We start from the raw sequence: 18,679 nt of genomic DNA, 5'->3' as shown, positions 1-18,679 counted from the left end.
TCCACCGATTTGTCAGTAAGGCTAAGATGCGTAGGACAATGAGCTTCCTGTTCTCAGCACAGCTCTAGAGTGGGCGTACTGAGCCATGAACGCTGTGAAAGCACACGTGAGTATGTTAACTAACACATGTGAGTCGTCATGAATATTCATAAAGCCATATGTGACCCTATCTGTGAAATCCAAGCTAAAGTCTCAAAATCTAATTATGAGATAACAAGCATCCAAGTTTGATTTCAACAATTAATCTCACTATGATTTCAATCTTTGACATGGGCTTACTCAGTCAATATTAAAGATATAATGTTATTTTCACAGAATGTTCTTTACATCTTTATGAAGGACGATTTTATGTAGAAAACAGTAAATCACAAAAAAATTACTTTAGCCGGGTTTTCACAGGCAGGGTCACATATGTGAAATCAACAAGACTCCTTCATTGTGTCAAATTTCTGACAGTAATAGGATTTTCTTATTAGAATAGTGCAGCGACAATGGCCAGAGTTGTTCCAAAGTGAGTTTAGAGTGGTGACTCTTACCTGTGTTGCTGGTGATGTTTGGTGACCTCTTTTTCAAAGCCCTGAGGCTGGTTGGGGATGAAGCAGAACTCAGACAGGTTTCCTGGCAAATTCTCAGCCTCACAGTAATCACCCAGCTCAGCTGAATCACACAATACAAGCACAGCGTTATGGATAACAGCCGTGATTCATGACAGTACAACATGCAGACCATGTCACCTAATACTGTATATAAAGGGATAGGATCACTGCTGCCTAAATCTCTTAATCCCTTGCTTTGTTTGTGATTTACACGGATTATCATGCGACCAAAAAATCTGAGCACAATGCCCTAAAAAATTTGTATATATTGAAGATTTTTTTTTTTTTTACAATAATATATTTTTTTTTTCTTTGAAAGAAATTGATACTTTTATTGATGCATTAAATTGATCAAAGTTGACAGTAATGACTTTTACATTACAAACAAACAATAAAAAAATAAAAAAATACTGTTCTAATAAGAAATGTTTCTTGAGCACCAAATCAGGATATTAAAATGATTTTATGTTGTGTTCATGAGACACTAAAGACTGAAAATTCAGCTTTGCCATCACAGGTATAGAATACATTTTAAAACATATTAAAATACATAAGTTGTTTTAAATGATAATATTTTACAATATTTCTGACTTTACATAAATGCAGCCCTGGTGAGTATAAGAGTGGTCTTTCAAAAACATTAAAACAATCGTACCTACTACAAACTTTTGAACTGTAGTATACTATAATTATATTGAATTCATATTATATTTGAAAAAAAAAAACATTGAAAACAACGATTAAAATGCGTACATTTTAATTTAAAGTGTTTGATTGTAAAAATAAAATATACTATGTATTTTATATATGTAAAAATATATTAAGTTTGAGGCTGTATCACGTAACGAGTGTTTTAAAAGCAAATAAATAAAAAACTTTGTTGAGATAAACAATATCAATTTTCTTAAAAAATATATAAAACATATAACAATAAAACAAAACAATATATAAAACACACAAATGCTTCAGTTTAGTATTATTAAACACCTGTTACAATATGTATTATCATGTAACACACATAAGCACTAGTAAATCTTTGACACAAAAAAAAAAAATGTAGCATTTAGCATAAATTTTGCCACTATGGCAGCTTGTCAGTAAACCCCAAAGCAAACAAAATGAGTTGCAATAGATAGCGCTGTCCTAGGCAACCGGGCTCAACAGAATCCCCTCTGACCTATATAGTGCCCAAACTGCAAGCTAAAAGCCCCGGAGAGACCAGAGCAAATGTGCTCACTACAGCAATCTGTCAAGAGTCATTATTGCTGAGCTCAATCTGGCAAGCGGACCCCCGAGGGCCCGGGATATGCCATATCACTGCTCCGTCTTGAATAGGCACTATTAGGTTAACTAAGATGTGCTGGGCTGGGTTAGTGCCTGCTGTGCTTCAGAGAGATTTCTTGCTCGCATGTACTCCTGCTTTACAAGCTAGTGCTTGTTAAGCGTTGAGGTTGTGCACAGATGGAATGTGCCGTGCTGAGCTTGCGCTGTTGTACTTCGGTGGTTTGCTTGGAAGCTCAGTACTGGATTTGAGTTTGCATGATACCGTAATATACTGCCTGACGCAGAAAAAGAAACGGGGGACATAACATTGGCGGAAACCAATTTTAATTATAATTATGCTGCTATGCTAAATTGCTATCAATTCCTCTCACTCAAGAAATAGAGAATTACAGGCGCCTCTTGTTCCGACACCAAACGTAACATTAAAAAGGATTTAAAATTGTAACATTAAAGATAGTGAGACCAAACCAGAATTAAAGCAAACCACATGCAATTGACTGCCACATACTGTTCTACTTAAAAAAAAAATGGATTTAGATTGTGGCTTCTTTGTCATGTAGATCCATGACTCATACTTACACTGAACAGAGTATGATGCCAGGAGTGCGGCAGTATTGTGCGGACAAGGCAGTCTGGGAAGGATATAAATGATATTGAATTAACAGTGTGAAATGATGGAGATCAAACCAAATTACTGTATTTAAGTAAACATTAAAGAAAATGTAACTTCAGAAGCACAAACTGCAGTGGTATCACAAGATGAATATAGAAGGGACAAATCTACATAGTACTAGTTACAGATATAATTTAACCGAATCAAACACACAAACTATTAAACTGGATTTAGGAAGAGATTTACAGTTAAAAACAGCCACACATGATCATGATCCAGCTCACCTTCCACTGAGTATGTCCTGCTTAATCTGTAGAAAATACTGGTACCTACACGGATAAAAAAAAAAAAACACTAAAAATAACTAAAATGTATTGTTCATGAGGTACATTTTTAAATATTAAAAATATAATAAATATTAAATATAATTTAACCGAATCACACACACAAACTATTAAACTGGATTTAGGAAGAGATTTACAGTTAAAAACAGCCACACATGATCATGATCCAGCTCACCTTCCACTGAGTATGTCCTGCTTAATCTGTAGAAAATACTGGTACCTACACGGATAAAAAAAAAAAAACACTAAAAATAACTAAAATGTATTGTTCATGAGGTACATTTTTAAATATTAAAAATATAATAAATATTAAATCAAACTTCCTACATAAAACAGAGTACAGGGAGTTTAACTAACATTAAATAGAACTGCATTATTATCTAACCAAGCAAAGCCAAGCCAAGACATGGCTACGAGGTGTTCAAATTTGTCTAATTTGATTATAACATTAAGATTTACACATTTACACTTTACATTTATGCATTTGGCAAATGTTTTTTTTTTATCCAAAATGACTTATGTTGCATTCAAGGTACATATTTTATCAGTTCTTGCTTTAATGGGGAATCAAACCCATGACCATGCTCTTCTGTTTGAACTACTTCTACTGTTTTGTCACCAATATTTTTGTCTCGTTTTCCTCCATGGCATTGGCATTTACTGTATGCATTTGACAGTTGCTTTCTTTCAAAGTGGCTTATACAGCATTCGTTTTATTTGTTCATGCATTCCCTGGGTACTGAACCCTTGATGACCGTGTCCTTGCTAGTGCCATTCTCTACTGTTTGAGCTACAAGAACAATACAGAGATAATGCAACAATCACTTGACTATGAATCACCATCTCCAATTCGGGTGAGGATGTCAATAACTGTAGTTTTACTCATGTACTGCTTTACTCATATTTCTGCTCTAAGCCTATACTTCTCTGCACTATTTTGGATCTCTGTATTACAGCACTTCTTTTACAGCCTCTTAGAAATGAGGATTACAACATCAGAGATTCAAGTCTGCTAAATAAATATATGTAAAAGAAATATAAAAGAAAGACTCCATGACATCAAATTTGTTTTTAGTTTTTGTCTATTAGCCTGGAAGATCTTTAAATTCTATAGCGTACACTTAAAAGTTGGCAAAATGTAAAAAATTAAACATTTAAAATATAACCAAAATACAGATGACTCACCGTGTGTATTCTTCCTGAAGTTTGTTGGGTTCACTCACAAAAAATTTCACCCGGAAGTTCAGATGATGTGGAGAGCCCCCTAGCATTTAATTCACCAGAACATGTGTGTAAGTACAAAGATGTACAAATAAAAAGGAGGAGAAAGAATAATCAATGGCTGGTGGTAAACAACAGCCTAGTCTGGTGCCTTTTATAAAATTACTTACTTTTTAATTGCTTTCTTATGGGTTTATTTGGATCCAGCCACCTCTATAAATTATTGATTGAGAGAAAGAAAAAGAGAGACAGAGATAGAGAGAGGGGAAGAAAAACCTTAATAACATGGCAACAGTCCAACACAGCCTAAAGTCACTCAATAATTCAATAGGCTTGAGTTTTCTGCTGTGGGGAGGTGGAGATGTACTTATCTGCAGTTACAACACAAACCGAGACAAAATGAGTGTGTTTGTCAAGTGAAAAACTCTTTAACTTTGATCCAGTTTCAACTGAATCGATATAACTACAAAGTCTTTTCAGCCACAGATCGAGCGATTGGTAGATGCCTACTGGTAGGCCGACGAAGGTGTAACTTGAATGCTGATAGTATACATACAGACATCTAATGTGTTTGCTTTCATCTGAATTATGTATTTTTTAAGTACATAATATATCGATAAAACATCCACTGTAAGATTTTAGGAGAATATACACCAATGTTTTGTGATTTACTCATTAAAACACTTTCTTCCCTTAAACTCAAACTCACATGAGATGAAGAATCCAGTCTTATCATTAGTCTAATATTCTGCTAAAATTGAATATTGAGTTGGGCCACCCAAAAGGGAGGGATGTTTCACAGAATGTTTAGACCTGAACCTCTGTGTGTCCTACATTACTGAATGTGAACCTACTTCAGGAATACTGGCCATTCACACACTCAAGCCTCAAATGTTCCAAACAAAACCTTCATGAATCCCTGAGGGCAGACCGGCTCGGCTCCGGCACATCTTTGAGCTTGACCTTTGAACTCACCGGGCTATCAGAGGAGTCGTCAGCCAGGTGCAACCCAAAATAGTCTCTCTCGGTCAGCTCCAGGTGCTTGAAGACAGCGTCCAGTAGGATCTGTCCTTGATCGTGCTTCTACAAAGTATGCACACACACACACACACACACACACAGAGAGAGAGAAACATGTAAGTCCTAAAAATAAAATTGAAAGGATAAGTGTAAGAATGTATTTGAATATTTTGTTAGAATTTTAATCATTTCAATATATTTGCATATTAGAAAATTAATTTTTGTATTTATTATTTAAATATTTAAATTTGAATCCATTGTTAAATACAATCATCTCCTATTGAAATATAATGACTTCAATACTATTATACAATAATATATTTCTATCCTCATTTCTTCACTTTCATTTTGCAATGTTGTCCAGCTAATATAATTTAAAAAAGGTAATCTAGAGCACGGTTTAACATTATAAATGAACCATATCAGGCTGCAGACTAAAAGCAAAGCCTCATTAAACATTGCTGTTGTCACGATAATCATGTGCATCTTTGCAGCTGAGTGGCTGACATCAGCAGCAATGTAAAACAGGAAGTATGCCCATCTCTGCAGTAAAGGCCAGGCCACTTTGTTAGTTAGAAATAGTCAGACGTAATAGGCCGGTTTTATTGGCTGTCAGATCCGTTATAGCATCCTGACAGCAGAGCTGGGGCTTTAGCAGCGCTTTTATTTCCTGTTTTACACTTTTAAATGGTCTTGGAAATGCCAAGACAGCATATTCTGAACACATGCCTCCTGAGAAACACAGACAGACAGTTCAAACCACACACACGCTGTGTTGCTCAATAAACAAAATATGGCAACAGTCACATTAGCTGAATGAATGACAGGCCAGTCGAGAGTAAACGGACAGTCTAACACCTCTGCAGAGCTGCAAAGTGGGCGAGGAAATACAAATTAAAAATAAAACACAATTATAAATCAAATTTAATGTTAACTTTAATGTTATTTGTAATACTATTGTCATGTTTAGGGTGACTATACATCCTCTTTTTCCCGGACATGTCCTGGATTTCTAAATTTAGATATGTCTGGATTTCTAAATTGAGTAAAACGCACAGACTTTGTTTGGCTTTGTTTTCCTATTATTAGGATATATAGTAGAAATAGTTTGGACCAATAGCATACAGGCATTGTACATAATCAACCAATTGTGGTGTGCAAGAAGTTGGGATCTACAGAGAACAGGTAAATCAATGCAAATACACGTACATATAATGTATGAAGAATGTAGAGAGTCAATAGGAAAACAATGCCAAAACCCAGAAATTTTAGGCAATTTAAAAATCCCTTTCAGGACCCTAGTCATGTTAACAACATACACTACCATTCAAATGTTTGGGGTCAGTAATTTTTTTTCTTTCAGTATTTTTTTTTTTTCAGCAAGGACGTGTTAAATTGCTAATAAATGGTTATTTTACTTATATGGTTAGAAAAGATTTCTAGTATGAATTAATGCTGTTCCAAAAACATATTAGGCAGCACAACTGTTTCCAACATTGATAAAAAAAATTATTGTGACAATAAAGACTGGATTCATGGATGATGAAAATTCAGCTTTGCATCACAGTAATAAATTATATTTTAAAGTATATTAAAATAGAAAACTGTTATTTTAAATTATAATAATATTTCACAATATTACGTTTTTATTTAGTTTCTGTATGTTTGATCAAATAAATACAGCCATGACGAGCATGGGGAACTTATTTAAAAAAACATTAAAAATCTTACTGACCCCAGACTTTTGAATGGCAGTGTATATCAATAACGTGCAAGTTCACACATGTGTGATTTGTTTTATATATCAGCATAAGAGCCATTATCAACAACAAATATGTCTTACAGGCATAGCCTTTAAATTATTTTCTCCTTGGGCGACAATCATACGTATAGGCCCCACTGACAATGTCAGAAGCAAAGAAACAATGTATAAAAGGTACATTGTGGGAAAATGTTAGGTATATCCAAAACAGGAAGTGTTTATATAGGCTTTGATTCTTCTAAATGTTTTTTAGGATGTAGATATGAACAAATTTCCGGGACTTTTGAGCCCTCGTTTTTCCTTCCCCTGCCCTCAGCACTTTTGTGAAGATTTACACACTAATTAAAGTGTCTGAGAGGAGATTTGCTGCGGTCTCATACCTCGTGGCTTAAGTGTGCATTTCCAACAGAAGTCTACTGAACTAACGGTCAAAAGTGGAAGTGGGATTCCACTGTGGCATTTCTAATGAATGTGTTTTATGTACATGAAAGTCATAATGAAACAGACAGCTGTGACAGCTCTTTTCTTCCATATTGTGGCATAAATCAGATTATAAAAAAAAAAAAAAAATGTAGGCAGGGACTTGGTTGGCTCTATCATTCAGTTGTTCACTGGATAGAGGCAGAATTGCTGAATATTAGCTTGCAGTTGGTTTAAAAAGAATTGCTGGGGTCCAAGCAGATAAAATGATTGGATAAGTCCAGCATATGTCATCAGAGAGAAGACTGTTGTTTTACCAGAAGATCAAGTTTTGATATTTTGATGTCAAATGTAAAACAAATACTGATACATGCACATATTAATGGTTCACAATAAGATCAATAACATGCATTTTGAAAATAGATATGGTGAATTTACATTTCATGATGCCAACTTTAAAGCAGGAGAGGAGTGCAGTATGACAGAAATGCAAGCAGGCGTGCGGCAGCTTGTCCAGAGATTGAAGGTCTGCACGAAGCCTGTGAGTGTTTTGAAGACAGTCAGTCATCTACACACGGCAACCAAAGAAACAGGCAGCTAACACAGTCTAGTTATGACATCTGTGTTTTGATGCTATGGAAAGACTGGTACTGCACAGGAGGCCAACAAAGTATATGGACAATTAGGCCACAGTTTTAGCCAGCATGAAATCATAATATTATTTGCTTTCTTAATACACGTTTCTGGAGTTATTGTGCAAGATTCATCAGTACATGTTTAGAAAGAAAAATGTAATATCATAATTTTTCATCAAAATAGCTCAACTTCTGATACAAATTTCCTTCTAAGCTCATGCCACTGAGGCCACCTAAGCATGTTAAATGCATCCAGAGCAAAGGATGGCTTGTTAATCCTGGGTCAATGTGAGAGAGTATAAATCTAAACTACTGGTCTGACTGGGCAAATATCCTTATTTTAAACCCTGGTGTTGCTTCTCATTTGCATAAAGTTGCACTGGGCTAAACTTGATCACTAGTAGCCAATTAGTGGTCTTGATTTCCAAGTCCAAACTTTGCATACTTGGTATTGAGAAACGGCCATGGTACCAAGACCTTCTGCCATCAGTCTGAAGGTCTGGCTATGCGAGACTAATCGCAGAGTATAACAAGCAACCACCACAACCGCGATGTTCACTTTTTTTTTTTTTACGAGGCTATGCCCTTCTTGATTTACACAATGCATTTGTATTGAATGTTCAAAAAGTTAATCATCATAAGAGTGAAGAGTAATAGTTTTACACCAACAGGCTCTTTTTACGTCATTAAGACTATAGGCGCTTTTCCACTTCATGGTACGGCACGGCTCGCTTTTGGGGGGTTTTCCACTGTGTATAGTACCTGGTACTTTTTTCAGTACCACCTCGGCTGAGGTTCCAAGCGAGCCGTACTGTTACCAAAATGTGACATGTAAACCCTGCTGATCACTGATTTGCCGGAGAGAATCGCCACTACCTGCGCCACTGAACTTGCGACACGAGACACAGACCCGCTATTAACCCTGCGTTCCATTCGGAAGGGCTCATCCCTATGCCCTAATCCCTTCAAAGGGTTTACCCTCCAGAGTGAGAGCATCGAAGGGTTGAAGGGTGTAGGAGACCAAACAACTGTTTCTTGAAGTGCCCTTCATGCGTCATCATCACGTGCCCACACGGAGGCGCCGTCATCATGCAAAGAATCTGCGCAAAGGATCATGGGAGCCCGAAGTGTCCCATCAGTTGTACCCTTCGAAATCCGAACGCAAAATCCGAACAAAATCCTTTGAACGCAACAGTTTTGAACGAGCGCACGTTTTTAAAACATCAAAATAATGTCTGTTTCACGGTCTGTTGAGGAAGTACAGACGTTCCTCTCGTTGATTGCCAAGGAGCGGATCCAGAGAGAGCTTGATGGGATGACGCGGAATGAAAAACTTTTTTAGGAGGTTACGGCAGTAGAGGCGGCACAATTATAACGACATTCCACCCACTCTAAAGCAGTACTAAACTGCAGTGGAAATGCAAATTGAGCCGAGCCGTACCATGCAGTGGAAAGGTGCCATATGTGTACCAATGTTTACCATTGTGATTTGTTAATAGGTTCCGTAGATTTGTAAACAGACAGAGCAAAGGAGAGAGAGATTGACTGAGCATCAGGGGTGTAAATTGTGGGGGGGATTTACGCCCCTGATGCTCAGAATATCTCTCTCTTTTTCTCTCGATGGCAGGCAAGTATTTCAATTTAGTAAAAAAAAAAATCGCTCCTCTTCATAACATTAGGATCACGTCCAACATATGTTGTGACTTTCTGTTTATACCTTTCTCTTGTAATCGTGTCTAAACCAGTACAGTATGGACTTTCCTCCATCTCATCCATTCTGTTTTTCAGTTCCTGCCCTCCATCTGAATTTCGCATGTCATCAGAATCACATGATTGCAAACAACCTATATGATGTTTAGATGCAGTTTGGCAGCCGCAGATGTGGGCTTGCTGTAGTTGAATATCTAAATAAGAGACGTCCTCAATTCCAGACGAAACCTAAAATATTTTGTGGAGGACTCAAGATAATTTAATAATTGTAATATGACCGCGTGGTGAGCCTATGAACCTAACTCATATTTAAACTCGGTCTCCATGCTATGTACATGCTGTGTACACTTATCTATCCTTACAATTACCATTTTGGCTGTATTATTTGTGTCCCCTTCGAAAATTGCTCTTGAGAAATTTTATGTTTATTGTTCCCCCCTACTGTTGGGTGAAATTTACACTCTTGCTGAGCATGCAAGATTACCTGCGTCTGTCCTTCTTCAGGTCAAGTCATATATTTGTGGAAAAAAATCAGTTTGCCAGAAGATGAAAGCGATATCTTTGTCATAGCATTCTTTCACCATTTAAGGGGATTTCCCATGACAGGCGTCGTCAACTCTGTTCAGTGCACTGAATCAATGGCATTGTTTTCTATGAAGTGAAACATCAGCTCCAGCACCAGCTTCAGGTAATGCATTGATCGTCAATTGAGCCTTGTAAAGTGGTACTCAAAGTTAAATTAATTTCAACACCTTGCTTCAATTAAGAATGAATCATCGTTTTTAAATGTATTAGTTGAACACTCATAAAGACAGTCCCTTGCCGCCATCTCCTGGCGTAACAATGTAACTGCACTGATTGACAGCCCGTAAAATGAGGAGACCGGGGAAGCTGTAGCCTGGAGCAATGGGTGTGCCGAAAGGAGGCGTTCCAAAAGGTGAATCAGTACAACAGAAACTACCCCTAACCCAGCCCTAACCCTACCTCCAAACCCTCCCTGACAGACAGCTTTGTCGACAAATCATGAAGACCTTTCTCCACACCCCTACCTTTCACCACACCCATTGCTCCAGCCTGCAGTTATCACTAGTTGAAAATGAGTGTCCCTGTTAAAATACATACTACTAAAATATCAACAAAAGTATTGGAAAGCTGCTTGTACAGTCAGATTCGCGAATCAGCACTTACTATCATATATTTATTAATTTACCACTGAGAGAGAGAGAGAGAGTTAATATTGCATATTGAGTCACTCAAAATTTCTTCACCACGACAGCCCTAATGAAAGTCTTATGATTTGAGTCATCATTTATGCTTGTCATGTGCCAAAGGTTAATGCTTAGGGTCAGGGATTTGAACAAACCCCTAATATAATGCTACTTCGCACAGCACCACTGATAAGGAAATCAAGATCAAAGTGACAGAATCTATTAGAACATAGACATGCACATTAAGGGAGACGCTACAACACGGCAATCTAGTCTACTATTCACAAACTTCTGGCTTCTTCTCTGCATTCCAGACATAACATGCACCTCTTCAAACACACAGTTGAGACATATTTATGACGGCCCCTCTGCAACATCAACTTCTGTAACACAAATAACAGCCTTCCTGCTTTATTTAACACCTAGCCCCCTCTTGATTATTTACCTCTGATCCTCCCTCTTCTCCTTCCATTAGACCTTGTGCTTCCGTTCCATGTGCGCCCTATACTCATCAAGGGCCCGCTGTGCTGCCAGACTATCTAGGTCATCGAGAGGTCTGGCACAAAAATGTATGAGACCAGAGAGCAAGTGCATAAATTTGATCAATGGGGCCATTACATGAGGACTGGCTTTCCTGGAAATGTTAGTTACAAATCAGAGAGCAGCATGACAGACAACTTCTAAATAAGAACGCCTTGATTCATCTAACAGACCAGCAGCTGTTTAAAGTCAGTCATGTGATGTTTATAGGTTTATTGCTTGCTCCAATTCAATGTGAAAACACTTCCTGATACACAGGAAATCCTTGAGCAATGTAACTGATGGGAATAGAAAGGTAATAACCACTAAGGTCTGCAAGGTCTGCACGAAGCCTGTGAGTGTTTTGAAGACAGTCAGTCATCTACACACGGCAACCAGCAGCTAACACAGCTAACACAGTCTAGTTATGACGTCTGTGTTTTGATGCTATGGAAAGACTGGTACTGCACAGGAGGCCAACAAAGTATATGGACAATTAGGCCACAGTTTTAGCCAGCATGAAATCATAATATTATTTGCTTTCTTAATACACGTTTCTGGAGTTATTGTGCAAGATTCATCAGTACATGTTTAGAAAGAAAAATGTAATATCATAATTTTTCATCAAAATAGCTCAACTTCTGATACAAATTTCCTTCTAAGCTCATGCCACTGAGGCCACCTAAGCATGTTAAATGCATCCAGAGCAAAGGATGGCTTGTTAATCCTGGGTCAATGTGAGATAAATCTAAACTACTGGTCTGACTGGGCAAATATCCTTATTTTAAACCCTGGTGTTGCTTCTCATTTGCATAAAGTTGCACTGGGCTAAACTTGATCACTAGTAGCCAATTAGTGGTCTTGATTTCCAAGTCCAAACTTTGCATACTTGGTATTGAGAAACGGCCATGGTACCAAGACCTTCTGCCATCAGTCTGAAGGTCTGGCTATGCGAGACTAATCGCAGAGTATAACAAGCAACCACCACAACCGCGATGTTCACTTTTTTTTTTTTTACGAGGCTATGCCCTTCTTGATTTACACAATGCATTTGTATTGAATGTTCAAAAAGTTAATCATCATAAGAGTGAAGAGTAATAGTTTTACACCAACAGGCTCTTTTTACGTCATTAAGACTATAGGCGCTTTTCCACTTCATGGTACGGCACGGCTCGCTTTTGGGGGGTTTTCCACTGTGTATAGTACCTGGTACTTTTTTCAGTACCACCTCGGCTGAGGTTCCAAGCGAGCCGTACTGTTACCAAAATGTGACATGTAAACCCTGCTGATCACTGATTTGCCGGAGAGAATCGCCACTACCTGCGCCACTGAACTTGCGACACGAGACACAGACCCGCTATTAACCCTGCGTTCCATTCGGAAGGGCTCATCCCTATGCCCTAATCCCTTCAAAGGGTTTACCCTCCGGAGTGAGAGCATCGAAGGGTTGAAGGGTGTAGGAGACCAAACAACTGTTTCTTGAAGTGCCCTTCATGCGTCATCATCACGTGCCCACACGGAGGCGCCGTCATCATGCAAAGAATCTGCGCAAAGGATCATGGGAGCCCGAAGTGTCCCATCAGTTGTACCCTTCGAAATCCGAACGCAAAATCCGAACAAAATCCTTTGAACGCAACAGTTTTGAACGAGCGCACGTTTTTAAAACATCAAAATAATGTCTGTTTCACGGTCTGTTGAGGAAGTACAGACGTTCCTCTCGTTGATTGCCAAGGAGCGGATCCAGAGAGAGCTTGATGGGATGACGCGGAATGAAAAACTTTTTTAGGAGGTTACGGCAGTAGAGGCGGCACAATTATAACGACATTCCACCCACTCTAAAGCAGTACTAAACTGCAGTGGAAATGCAAATTGAGCCGAGCCGTACCATGCAGTGGAAAGGTGCCATATGTGTACCAATGTTTACCATTGTGATTTGTTAATAGGTTCCGTAGATTTGTAAACAGACAGAGCAAAGGAGAGAGAGATTGACTGAGCATCAGGGGTGTAAATTGTGGGGGGGATTTACGCCCCTGATGCTCAGAATATCTCTCTCTTTTTCTCTCGATGGCAGGCAAGTATTTCAATTTAGTAAAAAAAAAAATCGCTCCTCTTCATAACATTAGGATCACGTCCAACATATGTTGTGACTTTCTGTTTATACCTTTCTCTTGTAATCGTGTCTAAACCAGTACAGTATGGACTTTCCTCCATCTCATCCATTCTGTTTTTCAGTTCCTGCCCTCCATCTGAATTTCGCATGTCATCAGAATCACATGATTGCAAACAACCTATATGATGTTTAGATGCAGTTTGGCAGCCGCAGATGTGGGCTTGCTGTAGTTGAATATCTAAATAAGAGACGTCCTCAATTCCAGACGAAACCTAAAATATTTTGTGGAGGACTCAAGATAATTTAATAATTGTAATATGACCGCGTGGTGAGCCTATGAACCTAACTCATATTTAAACTCGGTCTCCATGCTATGTACATGCTGTGTACACTTATCTATCCTTACAATTACCATTTTGGCTGTATTATTTGTGTCCCCTTCGAAAATTGCTCTTGAGAAATTTTATGTTTATTGTTCCCCCCTACTGTTGGGTGAAATTTACACTCTTGCTGAGCATGCAAGATTACCTGCGTCTGTCCTTCTTCAGGTCAAGTCATATATTTGTGGAAAAAAATCAGTTTGCCAGAAGATGAAAGCGATATCTTTGTCATAGCATTCTTTCACCATTTAAGGGGATTTCCCATGACAGGCGTCGTCAACTCTGTTCAGTGCACTGAATCAATGGCATTGTTTTCTATGAAGTGAAACATCAGCTCCAGCACCAGCTTCAGGTAATGCATTGATCGTCAATTGAGCCTTGTAAAGTGGTACTCAAAGTTAAATTAATTTCAACACCTTGCTTCAATTAAGAATGAATCATCGTTTTTAAATGTATTAGTTGAACACTCATAAAGACAGTCCCTTGCCGCCATCTCCTGGCGTAACAATGTAACTGCACTGATTGACAGCCCGTAAAATGAGGAGACCGGGGAAGCTGTAGCCTGGAGCAATGGGTGTGCCGAAAGGAGGCGTTCCAAAAGGTGAATCAGTACAACAGAAACTACCCCTAACCCAGCCCTAACCCTACCTCCAAACCCTCCCTGACAGACAGCTTTGTCGACAAATCATGAAGACCTTTCTCCACACCCCTACCTTTCACCACACCCATTGCTCCAGCCTGCAGTTATCACTAGTTGAAAATGAGTGTCCCTGTTAAAATACATACTACTAAAATATCAACAAAAGTATTGGAAAGCTGCTTGTACAGTCAGATTCGCGAATCAGCACTTACTATCATATATTTATTAATTTACCACTGAGAGAGAGAGAGAGAGTTAATATTGCATATTGAGTCACTCAAAATTTCTTCACCACGACAGCCCTAATGAAAGTCTTATGATTTGAGTCATCATTTATGCTTGTCATGTGCCAAAGGTTAATGCTTAGGGTCAGGGATTTGAACAAACCCCTAATATAATGCTACTTCGCACAGCACCACTGATAAGGAAATCAAGATCAAAGTGACAGAATCTATTAGAACATAGACATGCACATTAAGGGAGACGCTACAACACGGCAATCTAGTCTACTATTCACAAACTTCTGGCTTCTTCTCTGCATTCCAGACATAACATGCACCTCTTCAAACACACAGTTGAGACATATTTATGACGGCCCCTCTGCAACATCAACTTCTGTAACACAAATAACAGCCTTCCTGCTTTATTTAACACCTAGCCCCCTCTTGATTATTTACCTCTGATCCTCCCTCTTCTCCTTCCATTAGACCTTGTGCTTCCGTTCCATGTGCGCCCTATACTCATCAAGGGCCCGCTGTGCTGCCAGACTATCTAGGTCATCGAGAGGTCTGGCACAAAAATGTATGAGACCAGAGAGCAAGTGCATAAATTTGATCAATGGGGCCATTACATGAGGACTGGCTTTCCTGGAAATGTTAGTTACAAATCAGAGAGCAGCATGACAGACAACTTCTAAATAAGAACGCCTTGATTCATCTAACAGACCAGCAGCTGTTTAAAGTCAGTCATGTGATGTTTATAGGTTTATTGCTTGCTCCAATTCAATGTGAAAACACTTCCTGATACACAGGAAATCCTTGAGCAATGTAACTGATGGGAATAGAAAGGTAATAACCACTGAGAAAAACCTGACCAACCTTCTGTAACCGGAGCAACCTTTAATTCAATGTTGGCATAAGCCCTTATTTCAAGTCAGGACATAACAGTTTTCTGTAAGGACCATTATACACAACACTTTGCACAACGCTGAGGATAAGGATGAGCAAACACATGGGTTTTGCAATCAGACCAGCAAATGAAAGAGATGGGGATTTGTGCCTTTGCTTGTCGCGTGTGTGGGGTGTGTCTGTCATGGCACCTATATATTGCAGGTGCAAGTATGTACATGAATCTCTGGAACCCTCAGGGCCACTTTTCATTCTGCCGGAATGTCAAGCATGCATCCCTTCTATAAGCAGAATTACACCACTATCCTCTAGCTGGAACATGAGCACTATGTAGATGATGGCGACCATTATGGATGGCAATTTTCAAACAAATATGCATATGATTTGGGGTTCATAGAGAAAAGGGAAAGGGAAGACTTTAACAAACAGTGTAAAATGCTTAACAGATCAAAAATTCCAAAAATAGGCTAAATAAAACTGTGAAATACTACCATTTAAAATAACCGTTTTCCATTTTAATATAGTTTAGAATGTAATTTATTCCTGCAATGGCAAAGCTGAATTTAACAGCCATTTTCCAGTCTTCATTGACATATGAATCATACCTCAAATTACCTCAATACCTCAAAGACTGTTGATCAGAGGGATAAGCTAAAACTTTTACAAGTAATCACACTTGTCTGATGATGAAATTGGTGAAAATACACAACTGACTAACCAAAATATCATAGAGATTTGGACGTGCATGGGCTCCACCCAGAACACTCTACTAGTAAGCATTTAGACATGTTCCAGTAAAGGGATAGTTCACCCAAAAATGAAAATTACCCCCCTCACCCAAAATGTACTCACCCTCAAGAAGGCTATGCCTACGTCCTACATCATCTGCTGGAACGTCACTCTCTCGTGAACGTAGGCCTGTCACGATAACAACTACCGTATTGGCCCAAATATAAGACGACCCTCAGATGAAACTTTTTTTTATAGAAGCATTTTTTTAATTTGAACTAGCACCTCATGACTACACCACGTTATGTACGAGAAGCTGCAAAAGACACAGGCGCCAGTGGAATGTACAAAACATGGTGACATTAATTTTTAAGTAAATATAATGGGCGATATATTGCGTCACCAAAAATGATTGAGGTCACGGACATATGTTGCGCGATAAGTCGATATATTTATTATTGTGACAGGCCTACGTGAACGTGCATACGACGGTTAGCGCAAGCTAGAGGTTATGGTTTATAAAGTTTTAAATATGGATATTTTTCATAAATTTTTAAATATGGATATTTATATTTATTTTGCTTCAAAATCTCGACCACCATTCACTGCCATTATAAAGATTGGAAAAGCCAGGACATTTTTTAATATAACTCCAATTGGATTCGTCTGAAAGAAGAAAGTCATATACACCTAGGATGGCTAGCGGGAGAGTAAATCATGGGGTAATTTTCATTTTCAGGTAAACTATCCCTTAAAATACCCAGAACACACTAGCATCCATAAAGCAACATACTACAAAAACACTACAAAAACACAGGACAGAACTCTTTAGAAACTGCATAACAATACCCTGACAATCACAGTGAAAATGTAGTTACAATATACATAGTGCTTAACACATCATTAGTTCCTTATCTGATCATTAGAATATTGAATTATGCACAACACATTTAAAGGAGTACTTACATTGACTTTAAAAGGCTGGACAGTGTTGTCCAAAAGAAGAATGTTGCAGACCACCTCGGTGCGCTGCCTGTCGCGTGCCAGCTCCGTCGCCCGGACATTGTAGGATCTGCCTGCAGGCAACCGGAAGCGTGCGGTCATTACGGTCCAACCAGAGTCTGTAACACAAAGATATCTACTTAAGCTTCCTATATTATGATTCAAACATAATATAATAGGTCAGGTCAGGTTACAATTAGAATTCATTTAAAACATGAATAATAATTATTATAAATATTTAATTGCAGCACAGCCAATTTTGATAGCACCGGTTGAACTGGATCACAGCGTTTCAAGGCTGATTCAGACTCCAAATTACATGCACACAGGACAAACTAATATTTTTTTATGTACAGCCTACATTGTGCCTAAATATATATCTCACAGCAAATGGGGCACAAAAGGATGAACTCAGAGAAGAGTTACTTATACACAGCAATACACGATACTATAAAAAAAAGAATTCTCAAATTTTTGAGTAAAAGGCAGTTTCAATTGTTGATCCAGGTTCATCTTAAAGTTCAAAAGGCCTGAATTGGCCTTTATAATAATAATTACACCACTGGCATTTTCCCCAAATTAACCTTTAAGAGATTCAATTATCAGAATTATCAGAACTACCACAATTTGCTATAAGTTTGATTGCATCATATAATAATTGCTGTTAATAGTGTTCATCGCCTGTTTGATTACGTCTTTAATTGATTTTTCCGTACATTTCTGCCATATGTATATTAACTGACAGTCACCACTGATAAGCTACCACTAAATATTGTAGAAACTTAATTTGCTGTAAAGTTGCTTTGCAATGATTTGAATCGTGAAAAGCGCTGTACAAATAAACTTGAATTGAATTATAATTTTTTCCCCCCACATTTCTCATGTCTTATCTTGGGAGATCTGTTGGTGAATATAGCATTAGAGCAGTTTGTGTGTAAGATCAGCCATGTGGAAGTGATTTCACTGCAGCATTCTGATATGTCCCAAGTCACAACCATCAGAGACTTCTGAAGTCCTCTCATGTTCATTCATAGATCTACAGTCATGCAAAGGTCAGAGTGAAAGATCTCTGACCTTTAAAGTTCCTCACAGGGATTTCTGGGCATTCAAGCTGCAAGGTTTTTTGTGGACAAACAATAACAAAGACTGTACTAATGCATATGCATGATATAAGCATAGTAAAATAAAATAAAATAAAATAAAAACTCAATGCCTAGTTTTGCCTGTTTTGAAGAGCATTTTACATTCACAATGTCATTCAAGCAAGATCATGTAAAATGATTGCATATGAACTAACAACACCTGATGATGACCTGTCATAATTTTGTTAAAACGCGGCTAGACAGTCTACAACTGTCT

The 18,679-nt window shown here is 38.2% G+C and overlaps 1 protein-coding gene across 4 annotated transcripts in view; it reads right to left on the bottom strand.

The window, feature by feature from the left end:
- The window catches only part of LOC107738498 (tyrosine-protein phosphatase non-receptor type 4-like), a 55,222-nt gene that overhangs the window by 22,492 nt on the left and 14,051 nt on the right, over nt 1-18,679 (bottom strand). For 3 of the 4 annotated variants that reach the window (XR_001639889.1, XR_001639891.1, XM_016550247.1), the window contains exons 2-8: nt 17,285-17,439; nt 5,034-5,141; nt 4,229-4,271; nt 4,023-4,101; nt 3,013-3,057; nt 2,460-2,512; nt 537-657 (exon numbers count right to left, since the gene is read on the bottom strand). Coding sequence is in view for 1 of the 4 variants with exons in the window: in XM_016550247.1 (XP_016405733.1) it covers nt 537-657; nt 2,460-2,512; nt 3,013-3,057; nt 4,023-4,101; nt 4,229-4,271; nt 5,034-5,141; nt 17,285-17,422 (587 nt within the window). In the remaining 3 variants the exon portion in view is untranslated. Of the gene's footprint in view, nt 1-536; nt 658-2,459; nt 2,513-2,777; nt 2,823-3,012; nt 3,058-4,022; nt 4,102-4,228; nt 4,272-5,033; nt 5,142-17,284; nt 17,440-18,679 lie in introns of all 4 variants that reach the window. The other variant, XR_001639890.1, reaches the window with a different exon arrangement.

The sequence above is a fragment of the Sinocyclocheilus rhinocerous genome, unplaced genomic scaffold (genome assembly GCF_001515625.1).
Source record: "Sinocyclocheilus rhinocerous isolate Xijiao unplaced genomic scaffold, SAMN03320098_v1.1 scaffold1215, whole genome shotgun sequence".
Lineage (NCBI taxonomy): Eukaryota > Metazoa > Chordata > Actinopteri > Cypriniformes > Cyprinidae > Sinocyclocheilus > Sinocyclocheilus rhinocerous.
This window is presented reverse-complemented; position numbering and strand designations above follow the sequence as displayed.